The sequence below is a fragment of the Tenrec ecaudatus genome, chromosome X, assembly GCF_050624435.1.
Source record: "Tenrec ecaudatus isolate mTenEca1 chromosome X, mTenEca1.hap1, whole genome shotgun sequence".
In the NCBI taxonomy this organism is placed as follows: Eukaryota; Metazoa; Chordata; class Mammalia; order Afrosoricida; family Tenrecidae; genus Tenrec; species Tenrec ecaudatus.
The window spans coordinates 127864853-127885922 of NC_134548.1; the positions used below are offsets into that span (position 1 = coordinate 127864853).

A 21070-nucleotide genomic window follows, 5' to 3' on the forward strand; every position below is an offset into this window, starting at 1 on the left:
GGAGATTCCTCCCCCACCCCAACAAAGTCAATTGACCCAGATCTGGTTGCTGAGATGGTGATTCGAGGATAGTAAATCTTCAACAGTTCCAGAGACAGAGCTTCACATTCTATACAGGACCTCTTTATCCCGAGCAATTGTAATACTTCAAGTTCATTAACCTCTGGTTACCAGCACAATGCAGTTCACTGTAAAGCAATGTTTACTAGAAATAAATACTAAGAAGATAAATGAACTGTGACTACAGCCCTGGGATCTTACTTCAGTGTAATGAACATCCATCATTCCCGCATCTTCTTTCATTGCCCCTTCCTCATCAATATTGGGTGTAATTTTCTTGAAGGCTGAACATCCATTAGGAAATAGTTCTGTGAGAATAAAAATTCACGAAATAATTGCATTAAAGAATGTTTTATAAATAATGGATAGCCTCAAGGACTTGCTTAATCCTTAAAAGCAGACCTTTCTGGACAGATAAAACCATATGTGCAATTTCCCGGTGGCAAAACAACAATAATCTAATAAATGATTTCTGTTTACTACACCAACCACTAGACTTTTCCTAAGAAGAAAACTCCAGGAGGCCTTCAATTACTAGTGCGAGTGCTTCTGCACTGGGAGTTAAGACATTTCAGCTACACTTTGGCCTGGTGTATGTTCCTGGCCTTTAACCTAAACCAGGAAGGGCATGCACTCTCTCTCTCCAGTTAATCGCTGAATGATCTTTTGTAACCATCTGCAGTTCTTAATTTCACTGGAGACAGTAAAGAACATGTACGGTTGGAGGAAGACCAGCCTAGGACTTGGAAAAGAGGTAGGAAGTAAGACAGACGGCAGGGATGCAGGATCCTCAGAGACACAGGGGGAGGCATTGGAAGAACCATAGCTTTGGGCATGAAACAGACCCAACTCTGCTAGTGTGTTTTTGGAACAGTTTATCTCTCTGAAATGTTTTTAAACATCATCAATCGTTTATAACAGAGCCTAATATATACTCTGTGAATTATTACAAGTCTACCCATAAATAAACTAGTTTTTCCAAGACGGAATAAAATGATTCCTGCCAGCTGGTAGAGTCCACTCTGCAGCTGGAACCCTGGGGAGCAGGAAGTGAACTCCAGCTGGGAACAGCTGCTGTGAGGCTGTGGACCAACTTGTTCCAATCCTGCATGCATCTAGGTGTGCATGGCCATATCGATTTTAGACACAGGAGCTGTCTGGGCTTCCTGCTGTACCCCTCATCTAAGTGTGCTGCGATTTTAGTTCAGGAAGGATTCATCCTCCTTATAACAGCATCTGCTGGACAATGACAAGGCTGATTTCTGGTACTAAAGGGAGCAGATAGATACTGTCATGTTATTATTCCACAACCTCTAATAATGAGGCTTAGAGGTACTCACAACTGAGTAGCTAGTTCAGTTTGTGGGGTCAGGGGGCGGGGGAGGGGGAAAGGTTTTAGAAACGCAGATGTCATATTGAGATTTTTGAGATCTGGTGGAGAAAATATCATGTCTCAGGCCTTTGATTTTGCCAGCTCTTCTTGTCAAATTGACAGCTAACAGAAATACATCTCACAGGCAACTTATTTGCTAGAACATGTAGCACTCAAAAACAATTCAAACTCCCTGCTGTTGAGTCAAATCTGCCTTACAGTGATCCTATCGGATAGAGTTAACCTGCCTCTGTGGGTTTCACAGGTTGGAAATCTTTGGGGAGCAGAAAGCTTCTTCTTTTGCCAGCAGAGGTTATGGTGGATTTGAAGTGCAACAATGCAGTTAGTTAGCAGCCTACTGCGCAACCCCTATGTCACCAGAGCCCCTTTAACAGAATCTGTTGCCTAAGAATCTCCACACTTCTTCTGAGAGAGAGCGTGTTATTGTTGAGCATATACTGAGCAACACAGACACAAGTTCAACCATCTCTGCAAGGACAACTCAGTTACATTGATTGCACAGCCCCAAGAACCAATAGTGCAGAAATATCTACCTAGGGAAAAATTACATTCCCTTCTTTGAATAAATTATCAAAAGCCCTGATATTAAATTGCTTGAGGCAAATTCGGACTCCCCTTAATGCTGGAAAAAGTTAGCAGATCAAACTAGTTGTTGAGTCTAGAGCTGACCAGTGTGTGTATTCCAATCAAGAGAGGCATCTGTTTAAGACAGTGAGTCTCAACCTTCCTCATGCCGCAACCCTTTCATAGTTTCTCATGTTGTCGCGACCCCCAACCAAAAAATTATTTTCGCTGTTATTTCATAAGTGTAATTTTGCTAGCGTTATGAATCGTCACGTAAATATCTGATATGCAGAATGCATTTTCATTGTGCCACATCGAACAAAATTAAAGCATAGTGATGAATCACAAAAACAGCATGTAATTATATATTGTGAAATATTTATTTCTAATTAAAAAGTAATGAAATTTTGTCTTCAAGCACGGAGCAGCATGGTTAACAGTCTTCACGCTGAGTACTCCTGTGGCCATATCTGCATGTGAGCGGACCTGCCTCGAGACGGATAAAGGAACAGTGTTTTCCGATGGTCTTAGGTGACCCAAAGGGGTCGCGATCCACAGGTTGAGAACAACGGGTTTAAGACACATCATGCTGTCCTAGGCAGCCCTGTCAGGTGGTTCCAGGGAAGTGCCTGGCAGGCTCTTGGGTATTTGACCTAGAGACCTTGACTTTGCCCTAAACTGCTATAGCTTCCACATTCTGGGCTTATTGCTCTGGGGAAGGAGGTAGCAGAGGAGTTGGCAATCCTAGTTAATAATCAGACTGTGCAAATAGGAAAGGATGGAAGGAACAGTCCAATCCTCGGGAGAAGAGGACATGATATCAGAGCCCTGAGAGGAGGGCAAGAAGAAAAGGGCCTTCAGAAGCCGTGTAGACTGTAAGCCAACAGACGCTGGGTACAACGATTTGGGAAAGGGAATAATATTACCCTATAAGGAAGGAAAAGAATCAGCTCTATGGGAAAGGAAATTCCATTTCCTAGGTCGATGGAGGAGTGCTGTAGGCCTGCATCTTTGCTGAACCTCAGCTGGTATGTGGTGGAGGGAAGAATGCGGAGACGTGACTCTAGTCTTCCCTGGGGGAAAACAGTTGTGCCCTCTCTCAGGAAAAGTGAAGCGAGTCAAGTACATAGTCTAGCCTCCAGGGTACAGGAGCCTAGAAATATTGTGGTTGTCAGCTGGAACTGAACCAAGGAAATCCAATCTGTTTCTCGTTGTGTATTTTCAGGAGTGGGAAGTATTATGCAAGACCCAGTGTTACCAGATCAGAAGTAATTTTAGTAAAGAGAAGAGAATGCCACTGGTTAAAAGGCTGTCTGTGTGGGACCAAGAGCAAGAGCTCGGGTTTGCCTGAAAGCAGCCTGAAGGTGTGAGTGGATGTGGCTGAGCGCCAGAAGAGCTGCCACGTCCCTCTCACTCAATGCCTGAAAAAATGAAGAAAAGCACCTGGAAATAGTGCCTCATGGAGGCCAACCAGGGGAGGCAAGGACCTAATCCCTTGCCCAATGCGGCAGTGATGTCATAAGACAAACATTTATTTTCCCCGTAACAACTCTTGAACAGAAGTGGAACTGCCTTCAATGTTACCTGATAGACAGTATTTTATTTCACCTCTAAAAAAGATTGTATAACGACCGTCAAGGGAAATAGCTTAGACACCTGAGAAACCAGCAAACTTCTGGCAATGGATATGGACCTAAGCCATGTTCCACATGAATTTTTCTTCCCCTTTGTTTTTCTTAAGGGAGCCTTTGTGGCCCTGTAGGTTAGGCCTTGGCCTACTAACTATAAGGTGGGCAATTCAAACCTTTCAGCAGCGGCTCTGAAGGAGAAAACTGAGGCTATCTGCTCTTATAAAGATGTATGGACCACATGCCACACATCTTTGTAAGAGCAGATAGCCTCAGTTTTCTATATAGGCTCCCTATCACTTGGAATCAAGTGTATGGCCACAGTGGGTTTGCTTTGGGGTTGTCATTATTACTAAATAGTACTTAATGATAGGAAAAAGGAGATCTAGATTTGCCTAATGATCTTTGTTAAAGCTTTTGTCCCTTCAATTCTACACTCAAATGCACTTTTATTTACTTTGCAAATATCTTAAGTTTTTTCTACTCGCTACCTGTGAAGCTTAGTGATGCTGTACAGAGTGTTCGGACGCTATGCATTTTAACAGCAGCAGAGAATCTCATCTTTCCTCTATTGGATCAGCTGGTGTTTTGAACCACAGGCCTTGTGGTTAAAAGTCCAGTGCTTACCTGACAGCACCACCAGGTCTTATTCTGTCCCACGAATGGTGGTGAACTGTAGAGTTCTCCACACTGGATAGCAGTTTAACAAATTAAGCTTTTAACTTGTACATCATTTTTAAATTAGTACTCTAATTTGGCATAATGACCAGAGTTTAATCAGTTGGCTCATTGAAACAAAAATGATTATTTTTTCCTTTTGAGAAATTTTACTACCAACACCATTTTACAATGTGGTTATCTAACTTAGGCAAATAGAATTTTCCAGGTTTAAAGATAGATGGTAACTATTAATAAATATGTAAACTTCTACATTGACCATCTTTTCGTTTAAAATGCAAAAATAGTTTTCCTGCTTCAGAGAAGGGGGAGTCTGGAATTTCTATGACAGATACATTCTAAAAAAAACCTTTGAAAGTGTTACGAAATAAATATTAATATAACTGATTAAAAGCACCAGGTTCCACTTGTTGCAACACGTCACAGTGTTTGGTGTCCAGGCTAGCTGCTTCATGCTGATATTCTAAAAGCGATAGCAAGATTTTGCACAAGGGAACTGCCAAATGTTCATGGAAAAATTCCATTATCTTTTAATTCCATTTACCCATGGACTTTTTTTTGAAGCCCCCTCGTGTTCCATTTTGATTGCTATTTGATCTAATCCTATATTTATGAAACTTAAGGATTTATAACAAAACCAAATTCACTGCCATCAAGTCAGTTCTGACTCATAGCAACCCTATAAGGTAGGATAGAACTGTCCCTTCTGAGTTTCTGAGACCATAACTTTTTATGGGCGTAGAAAGGCCTGCCTTTCTCCCTCGGAATTGGCTGGTAGCTTTGAACTGCTTACCTTGCAGTTAGCAGCTCATTGTGTAACCACTATGCCACCAGGGCTCCTTAAGGATTTATAAATTACATATGCAATATAAATAAGTAGTGAGGTTTGCTCAATTTTAAGATCTGTTCACTCGTGCAAAAAAAATCCCGAAAAACTTTAGGTAAAAGTTTTTGACTGTATTAGGACTATAGCCAAAAACAAAGAACAAAAGGGTACCGTTTTGTAGTTAGTGGACATCAAAGTCTAATTTCAGATTTGTAGTATTTAGAAAGGTGAGGTAATATTAGTCTAATTTCTCTGATTTCCCTAAAATTATTTAGGACCACGCTTAGGAACTTCTATTTATATGTCAGTTAATTTTCCAGGCATGCTATTTCATTATTTACTTAGATTACAGCATCACAGGTATGCAATTTCATAGTGATGTAAAACAAAACAACAACGAAACAAAATAACAAAAGCAAAGCAAAATAAAAACAAAACCAATAAAACCCTGGAGTGTGATCTTATTCTAACAATTACTCTATGTCTTTATTAATTTGCTTATGTACTAAAAAGAACAAAAGAAAACTATAACATAGAGGAAATATATCAATTTAGAACAGAAAGGTTGCTTAAAAGCATTATAGTATTAAACATAAAAATTTAACTTTAAAATATATATAAAAATCTACATTTACATCATATTATTCTCTTTGTGAAGAATATTTATCAAAAAGGTTTTGTTTTAGTTTTAATTTCCCCTCTTCCTAAGGATTTTACTATCAGGTAGTAGTATGAGGCAGAGAAACACTGAAATGAAGGATGAATAACTGACTGAAAGGCAAACCTAAATAATACCTGGTCGTATTTCCACAGCCAGGGCCAAAGAATGCTATGTGCTTTTCCCAAGTTGGTTTCATTTTGCTATCACGCTACCCCTTGGGCTGCCTAAAAGGAAGTTGCTTAGGATATTGTGATCGACAGTGGGAGAATTCTTGTCTGTAATCTCGGCTGCCCAGTACACTGCAAAATTTGAATCCACTCTTCTATTTGAGCAGTTAGTTACAGTTGCCAGTGATACTGTTTTTGGGAAAGGCAAAGCTTTGGGGCAAAATACTGAATTAGAGCCCTACTGGATTCTGATGCCCTATGAGAGTTTTTGCTACTCCAGTACTATTGCCCTACTGTGGCTGGAGAGACAAGGGACGTGGAGTGGGTAGTTTGTAAGTATAATTGAGATTGAAGCGGGGAAAACAAGTGGGCTGTATTTATTCTGAGCTGCTCACGAGCCCTGAGAAGAATTTCCTTGGTGGCAGTCTTCCAGGGAGACAGTCTTGGAAAGAAGCCATGGCCACCAGGCCTGGCTCTGCCCGGTACTCTCATAAGCACTACAGAAAGGCGACCACCACGGAACAGCACTGCTCTTCTTCCAGAGCCGTTTCTGGTGGACACTGATTGAGTCTGACGGTGGCCATCATTTTCAGAGCTCAGTGACACAATATTGCGAGATAGAAACTACTCAGGGCAAAACTATTGGGTGAATGGACATTTATTCCCATCTCGAAAGAAAAAAAGGTCTTACTTTTGCGGTGAAGAAACTCTGCCACCAGAGCAGCGACATGAACATAACACATTGCAGCCTGGAAAAGGCAGGAACAGAAAGACCGGTCAGAATGTGTTCAGAGGGCGGGGGGGGGGGGGGGGGGGGAGAGGGTGTCAAGGGGGTGGAAGGGGTGTGTTTAGAATAAAGCTTTAAGGAATCACCTCTGAAAAATCTCCATTTTTGATGTGAATCTTGGCCATGCTGTCAAGCCAGGTTTTCCTGAGCTCTGGCGTGCTAGCGTAGGACTTGGCTAAGCTATACTGCAGGTCAATTAGCATTTCAGGATCTTTCTCGTGTTCCTTCATTTGAGCAGTGGCCATAAGAACAGTTCGAATTCTCTTGGTCAAGTCTTTGACTTCTGTGGGAAACGCGGTTGCCTAATTTTGAGACAAAACAAATATGATTCCTTTAGCAATATCATTGATGTATTCTACACCCCAGCCTCCAATCTAGAGAACGTCATATGTGAGTTAGAAATCTAGTTACGTACTTCTAGGTGTACTGCCTGTGGCATGACTAAAACCAAAACCCAAACTCACTGCCATTGAGTCAGTGTCGACTCACCGAGTGAGCCCATAGGACCGAATGGAACTGCCCCTGGGGGTTCTGAGACACTAACTCTTTTTTTTTAATCTTTTTATTGGGGCTCATAAGGCTCTTATCACAATCTGTACATACATCAATTGAGCAAAGCACCCTTATACATTCGTTGCACTCGTCACTCTCATAATTCACCTTACAGGAGTAGAATGTGCGGTCTTTCTGTCAATATGTCTAAAGTGCTGTCAACTGATTATCTGAAAAAAATATATAAATTGGGAAGGGAGAAATAAAATAAACTATATAACTGGTCCTATATTTACTATATTCCTGAGAACTTGAGGACTTGGGCTCTGCAGACAGACTGCCTGGCTTAGAATTCTAGTTGTTTTGCCGTGAATTTCGTAAACAAGGAGGTAATATATGTTCCCCATTACTGTGTGCATTTGTAAGAGCAATGGAAAACAATGGACAGCAAACTACGTACCTACCAGACACAAGTCTGGGTGGTTTACCTGTTTTAAGGTAGTTTGACAACAACTGTAAGAGTTAGACAATATCAGAATTCATTTTTTCCAGAGGAATGGTGTTGCATTCATTTCCAGAAGGAACGCTTTGAGAATTACCCTGGAGTACAATGCTGTGTGTGATAGGATACTATCCATAGGGCTCCAAAGAAGACCAGTTTAAATACAACTATGACCATGTATGTGTGTGTATAAGCCAAGTTTTTCAGCACATTTTTTTGCAGTTTCTATGGTAAAATTAGCCAACTTGGCTGACAGAGTTGGCTTATACTCAAGTACATACAGTATTCAGATTACTGAGCCCTGGTGGTGTAATGGGTTATGTGTTGGGCCCGAAACCACCAGTTACTCTGCGGGATTAATATGAGGTGCTCTACTCCCATAATGTTAGAGTCTCAAAGGCCCACAGTGACAGTTCTACTCGGGCCTATCGAGTCACGATAAATTGGAATAGACTTGATGGCAGTGAGTTTTTTGAAATTATTCAGATGTATATACCAACCACAAGTGCCAGCGATGAAAAACAAACAAACGAGGATTTGTTTCACCTTCTGCAGTCTGAAACGGAGCAAACAGGCAATCATAGTGCATCGAGAACTGCCAATGATTGGAATGCGAAAGTTGGAAATAAACAAACAAAAAGAAACCATAATTGGAAAAGATGGCCTTGGCGATAAAAAGGATGCTAGAGAGAGCTCATGGTAGAATTTTGCAAGAACAATGGCTTCCTCATCGGAAACACCGTTTTAAACAATAGAAATGGTGACTATCCATGTGGATCTTACTGGATGGACTATACCGGAGTCAAATTCACTGCATCTGTGGCAAGAAATGATGAAACAACTCAATTTCATTATTCAAAACAAGATGCAAGGGGTGACTGAGCAGCAGCCAGTCAAGGTGAAGCGGAAGAAAGTGAAAACAAGTCCAAGGGCTGGAGTGTGACCTTCAGTATGCTCCACCTGAATTTAGAGACAATCTCAAGAATGACTAAAGAATAGATGATGCCTTGTGGGATGATATCAACGACAGCATATGAAGAAAGCAAACCATCATTAAAAAGACAAAACATGAAAGAACAATTAGGATGTCAGCGGTGACTCTGAAACGGATTTACTCTTGCCCAGAAGAGATAAAGCCAATGGGAGAAATGATGAAGTAAAAGAGCTGAACAGAAGATTTCAAAGGGCAGCCCGCGAAGACAAAGCACGGTAGTGAAATATGCAGACCTGGAGTTAGGAAGCCAAAAGGGAAGACCACGCTCAACACTTTCAAGGTGACAAAAACTGAAGGAAAACGTCAAGTGCCGAGACAGAATACTGAAGGATGCTGCAGGCAAAATACATAAAGGTACAGGAAGCACCAAAGACGATGGAAGAAATGCAGTCACTGCACCAGAAAGAAGTGGTTGGTGTCCGATTGGTCGCTGTTCCAAGAGGTAGTGTAGGGTATCCTCCAGGAGAGAGCTGGGCAAGGGGGGAGGGGCGGGGGCAGAGACAGGACAAGCTATGGAAAGGTCAAGTTGCTAACACAGAACTTGAAAAATGACCTGATATATAAATCCCTATCTACCATCTCTACTTGAGTATAAGCTGGCCCAACTATCAGCTAAGGTATCTATTTATGCCACAGAAACAGCATTAAAAATGTGCTGAAAAACTCGGCTTATACACGAGTATATACAGTAATTCGCTTTTTTTTTAAAGAGGTAGTATAGGGTCAAGAATTGTCGTCCAAACTACAAGGGCGGCATTGGCAAAAACAAAACAAAAACCACGTCTCCAGGGACTAATAGAATAATAAGTGAGATGTTTGAAAGAAAAGGATACAGCAATGGAGGGGCTCACTGGTTTCTGCCAAGAAATCTGGAAGACCGCTAACTGGCCAAGAGGCTGGAAGAGATTCATATTTGTGCAGATTCCAAATAAAGGTGATCTAATAGAATATGGAAATGCTCCAACTATGTTATAGTAATATCACATGTTAAGTACAATTCTGTAGATACTTTTAAAATGGTTGCAGCAGTACACTGACATGGAACTTGCAGAAATCCAGGCGGGATTCAGAAGAAGAGATGTGGCAGATGTACTGTAAAAACTCGAGTATAAGGCCGACCCAAATACCAGCAAGGAACCTCACTTTACCATAAAAAGTGCATTAAAATGTGATGAAAACCTCGGTTTATACACAAGTATACACGGTATCTTGACTAAAAGCAGAGAACATCAAAAGACATTTACCTGGGATTTACTGATTACGTAAAGCATGCAACTGTGTAGATTTGAACAGCTGATGGATAACACTGCAAACACTGCCAGAATATTGCATTGTGCTCAATTTTTGGAATGTGTGGCACATAGGCCAACAGATAGACGTTCAACCCGAATAAGACAAGTTGCATGATTTTAAATAAGGGAAACTGTGCATCACAGCTGTATCCCTTCACTATAAAAAGGAGCTTCGGAAAGTTCATGGGAAAGGTTCAGTATCTAGAATTCTACTTTTCCATGAACTTTTTGATGCCCCTTCATAGTTGCTCAATCTGAGAGCAAGCACAAATAGTCCAGGAAGCTGGACCTTCTGGAGAAGGGCGCATCTGGGTTAGAAGAAGACCCATTACACCTGTGATATGCAGATAACAACACTTCTTGCTGAAAGTGAAGGAGACTTGAAGCACTTACTGATGAAGGCTACAGCTTTCTGTACTTACTGATGAAGGCTACAGCACTTACTGATGAAGGCTACAGCTTTTTTTACACGGAAACAGAAAGAAAACGGGCATCCTCACAATTGGGCCAATAGGTAGCATCATGACAGAGAACAGATCGAAGTTGTCAAGGACTTCGTTTTCCTTAGATCCACATGGAAGCAGCAGTCAAGACATCAAATGAAGCATTGCTCATTGGGCAATCTGTTGCAAAAATCGCCTTTAAAGTGTTAGAGAAAGCAGGAAAATGGTACTTTGAGAACTAAAGGGTACCTGATCTGAGCAATGGTCTTTTCAATCTCCTCATATGCAGGAGGTAGGACAAGGAAAGAAAGACTGATGACAAACTGAGGCACTGGAACTACAGTCTTGGTGCAGATAAATGAAATTACTGTAGATTTTGAGAAAAACAAATTTGTCTTGGAAGAGGTACAGTCAAGATGCTCCTTAGAAATGAGGATGGTGAATATTTGTCTCCCTTTCTTGGGACATGTTATCAAGAGAGACCCGTCCCTAGAGAGGGACATCGGGTAGAGTGGAGGGATGGTGTAAAAGAAGGTCCTCAATGAGATGGAGTGCCACAGGGGTTGCAGCAATGGGCTCAAAATTGCAAAGACTGTGAGGGTGGCACAGGATGGGGCAAGGTTTCATTCTGCTGTATTTAGGGTCACTATGAGTCAGAATCAGTTCAAGTGCACCTAACAAGAAGAAGCTCATGAGATTAGTTAAAACATGCTGATGATCCCTGGGGAACCAGTTGAACTAGCTGAAAAACCAACTTTCCCAGCCTAAAAGCAGCTGGCAGGACTCAATGTTTTCCTTCTCCACCCCCCTCCCTTTCCCCCCTCCCCTAACCTAATGTTCCTATGGGAATATTTTTTGGTGCATAAATTGTCGAGGTCCCAAAGATCAAGTGTGTTGTGACTGCGAGCTTTTCTTTCAGGTTTTACATATTATTGTTAGATTACGCTGGAAGATGACCTTTCCCAGGAAGGGGAGACAATTCCTCTGGGAGAAAAAGTCCTCAATCAGTGCTTTCCTTTCTCTCGTGCCTCCCTGAAGATCAGAACCTGCACCACGCGTCGTGGACAACAGAGGCAGGCATTTTATACTGTTATCAATTATGTGCATAGAAGAGGCGAACGGTGGTCAGGGGCTGGGGCTGGGCCTCAGCTGGCTGGTGCCAAAGTATGAGTCGTGGACTTGAGTTTGGCAAGAAGGATTTACAGCAAGCCAAAATCAGCTAGCAGATGATTCTTGTAGCTCACTGCCTAGACAGCTGCTCTGAGCAGTGAGTGTTTGTGAAATTTCAATCTCAGTGCTTAATGAGCTACTATTACAAATGGTATCAAGTGTTTACAAAGAAAGGACCCATTGATGTTCTGAGCAAATTTTCAAACAGGGAGGTGAACCATCTTGTCCCCAGAAAGGGTGTGTTGGAAAGTGGGCTGCACCAGACATCTTTTGGTTACAAGTCAACATCTTGCCATTTGTTTTCCCATTTTACCCATTTATGACGTGTTCTGGTTTTTATTATTTTCTGCTTTCTTTTGGATTAAGGTTTTTATGTGCTTTCTTTGGTGGTGGTGGTGGGGAATCTCTTTTTGTATGGTTTTCTTTAGATGACATACAGGATAGGGAAACCTCTAGAGACAGCAACTTGATCAACAGTTTCTTGGAGTGATGATGGGGGTGGGGTGGGGACGGCAATGTGGAGCTATTAACAATGGGGTGGAAGAATGAAGAAAATGTTCCAGAACGGATTATAGTAATGATGATGCACGTGCACTATTGAATTATATGATATGTAAATGATATGCCAATAAAAAAATCAATGCCAGAAGAAAAAAAACATCGCGTCATGGTAGCTACAACAGAGTTTTGGTTTGGTCCTGTGAAATTGAGTTTGACTCAGCGCAACTTCATGTGACAGAGTGTCACCTAATGTTTTCCAGGCTGGTATGCGATGTACTAGGCAATGTCCTAAGTTCTTGAGCTCCTGACTCCTGGCTTCACATTCTTTCTTTCTTTTTTTAATTAAATACTTTTACTGGGGGCTCTTACAGCTCTTATCACAATCCATACATTCATTAATTGTGTCAAGCACATTTGCACATATGCTGCCATCATAGTTTCAAAGCATTTTCTTTCTACTTGAGCCCATTCTTCCCCCTCTCTCCCCTCCCTCATGATCCCTTGATAAGATATAGATTATGATTTCCATATCTTACATCGTCCTCTGTAGCCCTTCACCCACTTTTCTGTTGTTCATCTCCCTGGTAAGTAGTTATAGGTTGATCGTTATGATTAATTCCCCCTTTCTTCCCACACCTTCCCCTAATCTTCCTGGTAGCTCTACTGTCCTTGTTGGCCCTGAGGGGTTTAACTATCCTGGATTCCCCATATTGTGGGCTCTTATCTGTAGCAGTGTGCATGCTCTGGTCTAATCTGATTTGGAAGGTAGACTTGAGGTCATGATAGTGGGAGGAAAGAAGCATTAAAGAACTAGAGGAGAGTTGTGTGTTTCATCGGTGCTACACTGCACCCTGACTGGCTCATCTCTTCCTTATGGTTCCTTATACTCTCAAGGGCTGTGAATCTGATGATAGCTTAACTCCGGGACCGGCAATGTCTCCAACGGTGAACATGGCTAGAATTGATCACTGGAAGCTAGGACATACCTTCATAGGCCTGTCACTGTTTGCAAAGTTATTGATAATGAATAAAGATTCCTGAAATCTTGATCCGCCACTCAGTGCCACGTCTGCTATCAGCTGGCTTACGGCGATTATTATCTGCAGGGAAGAAGCAAACAGTGCTTACGCTCAGCTTTAATTGACGTCACCTTTCTGTAAGTATATCAGCACTCATGAAATGGTTTCTAAAAACTCTATTACTGTCCCACTGTAACCTTTTTCAACCAAAACACCCCCAAGGCCACAATTTCAAATTTTATTGGGTATTTCCTTGGCTACATGTGAACAACTTTTCAATTTCATAATAGATAGGACTGTTTTCATAATAACAACAGAAACAGTGGCAGACTGAAGGCACTTTAAACTATGCTTGCTGGGGAATAGAGCCTTGGGCCACACTGGGAATGAATGATGTTCTTCCCTAAGGACTTCCCAATTTCTCTTCACTAGTTGATTTAAGTGTGCTGGAATCCCAAGCCCTCTGGGCTTCTTAGTTTTGCATCACGGCCTACCTAATTTAGACCCCAGCTCAGGTAACGGCGCTTTTTACTCTCTAGTGCTACCCTGGATGGATGTCTAAACCATAGACACCCAAACTTATTTGGCCTACTGCCATATTTTCAGAAAAAAGAAATTACTCAGCACCCACCTGGCAATGATAAACTCTTGTACACGAATCCGTAATCTAGGTGTGGATATCTGCTTTTACATACCCCTGGATAGTTCCAGTACACACACCCCCACCACCCTCCCAAGGGACAGTATTGCCCACTTTGGGAACTAGTCACCTGGATACTTCAAGTTAAGGTGTTACTGGCTGGCTGCTTACTTCCTGGTTATGGGAAACAGGGATAGAGTCGTAATTCAGAATACAGACTCTAGAAGTCAACCTGTGTTGCATTCCTATCTAGAAGCCAGAAGCCAGGATACGAAGTGAAATGGCACAGGCAAAATGAATAATAATAGATTTTACTCAACCTAATAGATTGAAAATGGCATTTCAACTTGTAATCAATGGTGTTGTACTTCTTCCAAAGCCATTGCCTGTCTTATATTTCCCAAACACTGAACTGCTTGCCGTGGAGTCGATTTTCATTCAGACTGACCACAGAACTCAGAAGAAGGGTTTCTCAGGCTGTCAATCTTTACAGAAGCAGACACCTCATCTTTCTCTCTGGAGAGGCTGGTTGAGTTTGAACCACCCACCTTTCGGTTAGCACCAGGGCTCCTTTAGGCGGCCTTTACAACACAACTCACCTCATACCATCACCACTTTAGGCGAAAAGGTCGCACAGGGCTAATGGCTATCGTTTGGGGCAGGGGAGCTCTAGCGCTTGATCCACAGGCTACCACGTGAAAAGAAAAGAGGTGCTTTGACTTCTACTGACCTGCAGATGGGTCCTCAGAAAGGTTTTCCTCTTGGTATACTCAAAGTTGTTTCGCATCAAAAGATACAACAGTGCAGACGCTTCATTTCTGGTAGAGCTAATCTTCGAGGTGCAACATTTTAGAACCTCATAGCAAAACGCAGCGCACATGTTCACCCGTCCTTTGAAGAAGGCTGAGGGAAACTACAGAATCCAGAACACAGGAGAATATCAGAGAAGCACATCAGAAAGTCAGCTGAGTAGCCAAGTAACCAAAATTTGGCTGGGTCTTTTAAGGATAAAAAACACCAAGGGGTAGGGATCTGCTTGCCAGCAAGCGTGAAGTAGTTGAAGACAGAAGGCTAGCATGCATGTGACAGAACCTGCCAGAGCAAGTCAAGAGTATATTAAAAAATAAAAGAAGAGTCGATGTATGTCACCAGCAATAAAGTGAGGTCAGGCTAGAGATTTGTGCACATGTAAAATAGGGTCTCCACAACCTGTGTTAGAGGACGGATTGCGTGAAATGAGGGCTACTAAACTCCTGGTGCAGGCTCACTTGCTTTCTGTTTAAGCACTTCCTTATGAACTTGCAAGCATGAGGACATTTTAGCAGGAATCTACTCAGCAAGTGAAGTTGACTTTTCCACAACACGAGGTATAGATGAACAGAAACATGAACGTGTACAGGCACACACATACACGGTACTACTCATAAATAACATTCATTTTGGCATAGAAGGAGCATGCGAAAGTGCTCCTCAACACAGCGGAGTGGCCTGTTAGCTCATGCATTTACTAGTCTGTTTTTTGGACGGTACACCATATGTAAACAAAGGCACGTTACCCTCTCTGGCCTGCTTACAGGTCTAGGCAAGTAGCAAGCTGCCTCAAGATAGACACTGAATGCTTCCCAGGGAGCATAAAGTTGGAGGGACAGACACCTTGGCCAACTTATTTCATGGGTAACTCAGATTTCAACTCAATTACAGGAATCTGTAGATATCACTATAAATACCAAGTGCAATATTCCTCATATAACGAACGGTTAATAAAGACAACTGGAAAAAAACAAGACAACTGGAAGATCGGATTCAGTGTCCCTCAGTTTAATAAAGTCTTACTGGGCAAGATGCTCAAGTATGAATATAACAGTTGCATGAGGGCATTTCTATTATAATTAAGCTACTGAAGCCAGTCTTTTTAGTCACCTCACTCCTTTGAATGACCCATTAGTTGTCGGTTTCAATGGAAGCTTTCCCCCCTTCGAAGACTCCACACGAGCAAGGCAAGGTTAAAACTCCTTTGCCCCTTGGCTTCCATAATATTCCTCGTTTTTCTTCCTAGCTCTGTGAAAACTCCTCTACATTTACTGCACAGGGTTACCTTTCAGCCCTGTTGCTTTCTCTCCAAGGTTCTACTCTTGACCTTATTCTGCTTGTTTTCCACGGATTCTCTAAAAGAAAGGCTTCACAGGCCGCAGTTAAACTGGCCATTCAGCTCCGAGGCCATGACTCAGAGCCTTTGCATCCGCATGGCCCTCCCTCTACAGGGTTTTCCCTTTAGCTCTGTGTGCTGCCCTCTCATTTGCAAAATGCAGGTCGCAGTTCTACAGTGACGAACCTATCAAGGAACCCCACTCCCTCGACAATTCCTCCTACTCTCATGCAGTATGGAATTGCGAACTTCCCTAACTACAAATCGTCGACTAATTGAATTTCTGTCTCTCCTCCTCCCACTAGCTTGACAGCTTCATGCAGTCAGAGACTATGCTTGGTTTCTATCTCCATCATTGTATATCTAGGGCCTAGCACAGTGCCCAGACACAGAGTATGCGGGCTCAGTAAATGGGGTACAGATGAATGGACACCGGTTCCAAGTCTAGTCCTCCAATATCCCTCTCCTTAGAGCAATTACCTCTATCTTCTGCTCCTTATCCAACAACTTACTGGATGTCTCATAAACTAAAATCCAAACAAAACACAAAAACCACTGCCACTTAGTACACTCTGACTCAGGACAGAGTAGAACTGCTCTTGAAGGTTTCCAAACACTGCAAATGTTTACACAAAAGAAAGTTTCGCTTCTGTCAAGGGATGCATGGCAGGTTTGAACTACCAGCCTTGCAGTTAATAGCCCAACACTTAACCACTGTACCACCAGGGACCCTGTCTATCTTGTAACTCATTCATTGCCATTAAGTCAATGCTGACTCATAGCCACCCCTGTGTGAGTTACTGAGACTCTAACTGTTGTCAGGAGAAGAAAGCCCTGTCTTGTTCTGGCAGAGCTGCTAGTGGTTTTGAACTGCTGACCATGTGGATTGCAGCCCAACTCATAACCATTACACCACCAGAGCTCCTGGATATCGTACATTCAACAGGCCCAAAAAACAAAACTCATTCACTTTTAGCCCAGATAGCACTCCCTGACTATATTTCACATTAGCTCCTGCCCCACTCTCCATCATGAAGCAGTGAATAAGCCCAATCAATTACATCTTACCAGCATGGCTTACATCTGCCTTTAACTGTCCATCTCCACTGTCACCAATTTCCGCAGAGGCTCAATCTGTTATCGATCCTAGGACAACAAGTCTTCTTCCTGGACAACCAGCCTTAAGTCTTGTCCCCGTTTATCCTCCACACTACCTTTCCCGGCCCCACGCCTGCCTCAATCCTCTCTTAAATACAGTGGTAATTGAGTTGCTTCTCTGCTTAAAATTGTCTTATGGCTCCCTGATGCTTAAATGATGAACCCTAATTACTAATAAAGCTTACATCATGAAGCCCAACTCAGCAATGATAATCTGTCCCTATTTACCTCTTCAGTTCCCATCAATTGCTAAGCCCACACTAAATCTTAGCTCCAGTGCTAGAGACTTGCACTTCCTGAGTGGGCGACATCTCCAAGACTCTCTATCAGCTGATTGCTCTACCATCAGCATCTGCTCGCTTTTTACAATAAAGCAACGTTTTACAGAACATCGGTGACATGAGCACATTTTCCCTCCTATTCCCGCCACTCGCCGTTCTCTGTACAGACTCGTCATCATACTGGTACCTGAGTGTGTACGTGTGCGCGCGCACATGCTTCTGTCTCCCGCTACTGGATAAAAAGCACTCAGGGACTATACAAGGGGCCTTCAAAAAGCCCAGGGAAAAATGGAATCAAAAGAGCATGGATTTTATCTATGAGCTTTCTAAAGCCCCTAAACTCCCTGCCATCGAGTTCCTTCTGACTCCTAGCAACCCTATAGGACACAGTAGAACTGCTCCTGTGGGTTTTCAAGACTGAATTCCTTACGGGAATAGAAAACCTCATTTTTTAAAAAAAATTACTTTATTGGGAACTCTTACAGCTCTTGTCACTATATATATATGAATATAAATATATATTTCCATCTGTACATATGTTGTTATCATCTTTTTCAAAACATTTTCTTTCCACTTGAGCCCTTGGTATCGGCTCATGTTTTTTCCTCCCTCCCCCATGAACCCTTGATAATTTTTAAGTTATTACTTTTTTAATCTCTTGCACCAACCGCTGTCTCCCTTCAACCACTTTTCTGTTGTCTGTCCCCCTGGGAGGGGAATAACGTTGATTGTTGTGATCGGTTTCCCCTTACCCCACCCATTCCCTTACCCTCCTATTATCATTACTCCCCTTATTGGACCTGAGGGGTTTTTCTGTCCTGGATTCCATGTTGAGAGCTCTTATCTTTACCAACATACATGATCTGGTCTAGTCAGATGTGTAAGGTAGAATTGGAGTCATGATAGTAGGGAGGGAGGAAGCATTAAAGAACTAGAGGGAGGTTGTGTGTTTCATTAGTGCACCTTGACTGGCTCATCGTGACCCTTCTGTAAGGGGTTGTCCAATTAACTACTAATGGGTTTGGGTCTCCATTCTGATCTTCTCTTCATTCACATCGATGTGATTTTTTTTGTCTTGATTTGGGTCTTTGATGCCTGATACCTGATGCCACTGACACCTCATGATCACATAGCTGTTGTACTTCTTCCATGTGGGCTTTGTTGCTTCTCAGCTAGATGGCCACTTGTTTATCTTCAAGCATTTAAGACCCCAGATGCTGTATCTTTTTTTCCCTTGCTATATCTTTTGATAGCTGGGCAAAATCAGCTTTCTTCACCACATTTGGAAAGCCTCATCTTTCTCACACAGAGCAGCTGGTGGTTTTGAACTGCTGACCTTGTGGTTAATAGCCACTATACCACCAGAGTTCCTAACAGTGTCTAGTGCCAGTAGTTCCAAACACAGTAACTGTTAAACTACTTTTGGATCCTTATCATAATGTCTGTAGTTTGCATTGAACTGAGTTTTCCATCTATATCTGATTCACATATTTTATTAAAGAATTGCATTAAAAGAAACCTAACAAGTTCTCAAACTCACCTAATTTCTATTATCAACAAATGTATTAGGGAACACTATCTAAATAATTATGACAAAGAAGCGCCCCCCCCAGTGCTTAGTTCTCCTATTAAACAAATCAATTAATTGTGTTTCTTTCTTTTGCTGGGGTTATACAAAGCAGAGTGTGGGGGACAGTCTGCCAGCCTTGCTAAAACCTCAATTCTATCTTCATTTATTATATTGGTTCCGAAGTTTTCAAAGTTATCAAATACAGCCCAGAAAAAAAATCTGCGGTGTGTTTCAGTCTTATTTATTCCTCGATGGCAAGTCTGAGTTTGACCAAATAAGGTTTGACTAAAATAAGGTCAGTAGCCTGCAATGTTGGCAGACCCTACGTATAGAGGACAGGAACATTGAGAGGGAAGACTCATTTATTTGGTTACGTATTGAACGCCCTCCATGGGCAAGAAACTACTGAAGACCCCGAAGTTCTAAAACTCAGTTCTTGATTTTAAGATGCTCATACTAGAGTGCATTGACAGCTTAAATCTCTTCCTTGGGTTTCACAATTCTTTAAAAGGAGTAAACATAGGCCCAAAATGGGCAAAGTTAGTCATTTGGAAATGGCATTCTTCAGAAGAGCTCACTAAAAAAGGGAAGGTAATGAATGATAGGGTAAAAGAAAACATGGGTTCTGAGTTTAGGAAAGATCAGGCATTTTGTCTTTCATTATCAATCTATAAGCCTTTGCAAAGACAATACTTAACTGCTTTCTTCTCAGAAGTTTATAGCTATCACATCTCAATAAGCTACCCTTCCAAATTTACCTAATTGCTCGCAGCTACATTGCTGCTAATAGGTCACACCATCTAAATGATGACAGCTTGCCATACTTCTCCTATTACACAAATCTATTAATTGAGCGTCTTCTGTCTTTTCCTTTGCATCCTGGAGTTAGCCCACTAACAAATGGGACGTCTCTCTCCTTACCTTACTAATGAAAGCTCTCAGTGAGGCAAACACATGCTTCAACGATGCTTCAGACTGTCCATTTTTAAGAAAAGCCAGATGAATATCAAATACTTTTTTCATTAGTGGGTTGTGACCATCGTTATTTAAAAGCTGACTCTACAGGACAGAGAAGAAAAAAAACAAACATTTTACACGAATACTTGGCTTACCCACATCCCATCTCCCACATGCTATAACACACTTCACTCTGATGATCGAACTGACGGAATTTCCCAACACATAAGGAAAACTTCATGTATTTATATAGATGTATATATATGTATGTATGCATATGTATATATGTATATAAATATATATACTCACATCTTTCCATTTGGAAATCTCAAAATTATTATGTGAGCGGTATCTCCAATGCCATCATTGTAAACTGATGGGAAAAAGTAATTGCCTAAACACAACAAACAAAAACCAAATATAGGAAATACACTTTCTATCACTCTAACCAACGTGCTTCTCAAGGAAGAATTCAGTCTATTGAAATGGGTGTATTCCAGTGAGTTAGCGAAAATACCAATTCGATGATAAAATTTCGTTACCTAATTCATTTAAAAATCAGTTTTAAAAGGCACGCAAAGTCGCTGGTAATAAATGAAACTCCGAATGGAGAAAAGAATCCCTGGTGGCACAATGGTTAAAGCATTTGGTTGCTAAGCAAAGGCCGTGGTTGGGACCCATCATCTGCCCTTCAGGAGATTTGTAGCCTTGACACCGCATGGCGGCCGCGGCGGCGGGTTGGGTGCAGGACGCTGGTCACTGAGCCGTGAGCAAGGCACGTGCGCGCTGAGCCCAGGACCGGCCTGTGTGCTCCCACGACTCTGTGCCCAGGATGCTGCGCGGTTGCTGAGCCCACCCCCCGGGTGGGACGATAGAGACATAGTTCCTGGAACGCCAACCGCATCCCTAACAGCACCCAAGTCTTGATGGCACACATAGTCCGCCAGGAGATGCCCCTGGCGAGGAGCTCCTATCCAAGTGACTCCTGGGACCAAGGCCAATATGATGCCACACTTGGCGGAGCGACTGTTTGCTGCCAATGTTGTTCCTCTGGTGCGTATCCTAGAGGTCCTACTGTGGAGCCACGGAACCAGACTACGACCAAGTTCATTTGGAGCATCTGCCATGCCAGGCTGATGGT

At 42.2% G+C, this 21070-nt stretch overlaps 1 protein-coding gene across 2 annotated transcripts in view; it reads right to left on the reverse strand.

Annotated features, from left to right (window-relative positions):
* Positions 1 to 21070, reverse strand: part of DOCK11 (dedicator of cytokinesis 11) — a 232006-nt gene that overhangs the window by 34345 nt on the left and 176591 nt on the right. For both annotated transcript variants that reach the window (XM_075539220.1, XM_075539219.1), the window contains 6 exons: positions 19894 to 20031; positions 14548 to 14730; positions 13145 to 13258; positions 6851 to 7066; positions 6669 to 6726; positions 262 to 368 (listed from right to left, as the gene is read on the reverse strand). In XM_075539220.1, coding sequence (XP_075395335.1) covers positions 262 to 368; positions 6669 to 6726; positions 6851 to 7066; positions 13145 to 13258; positions 14548 to 14730; positions 19894 to 20031 — 816 coding nt within the window. The remainder of the gene's footprint in view (positions 1 to 261; positions 369 to 6668; positions 6727 to 6850; positions 7067 to 13144; positions 13259 to 14547; positions 14731 to 19893; positions 20032 to 21070) is intronic.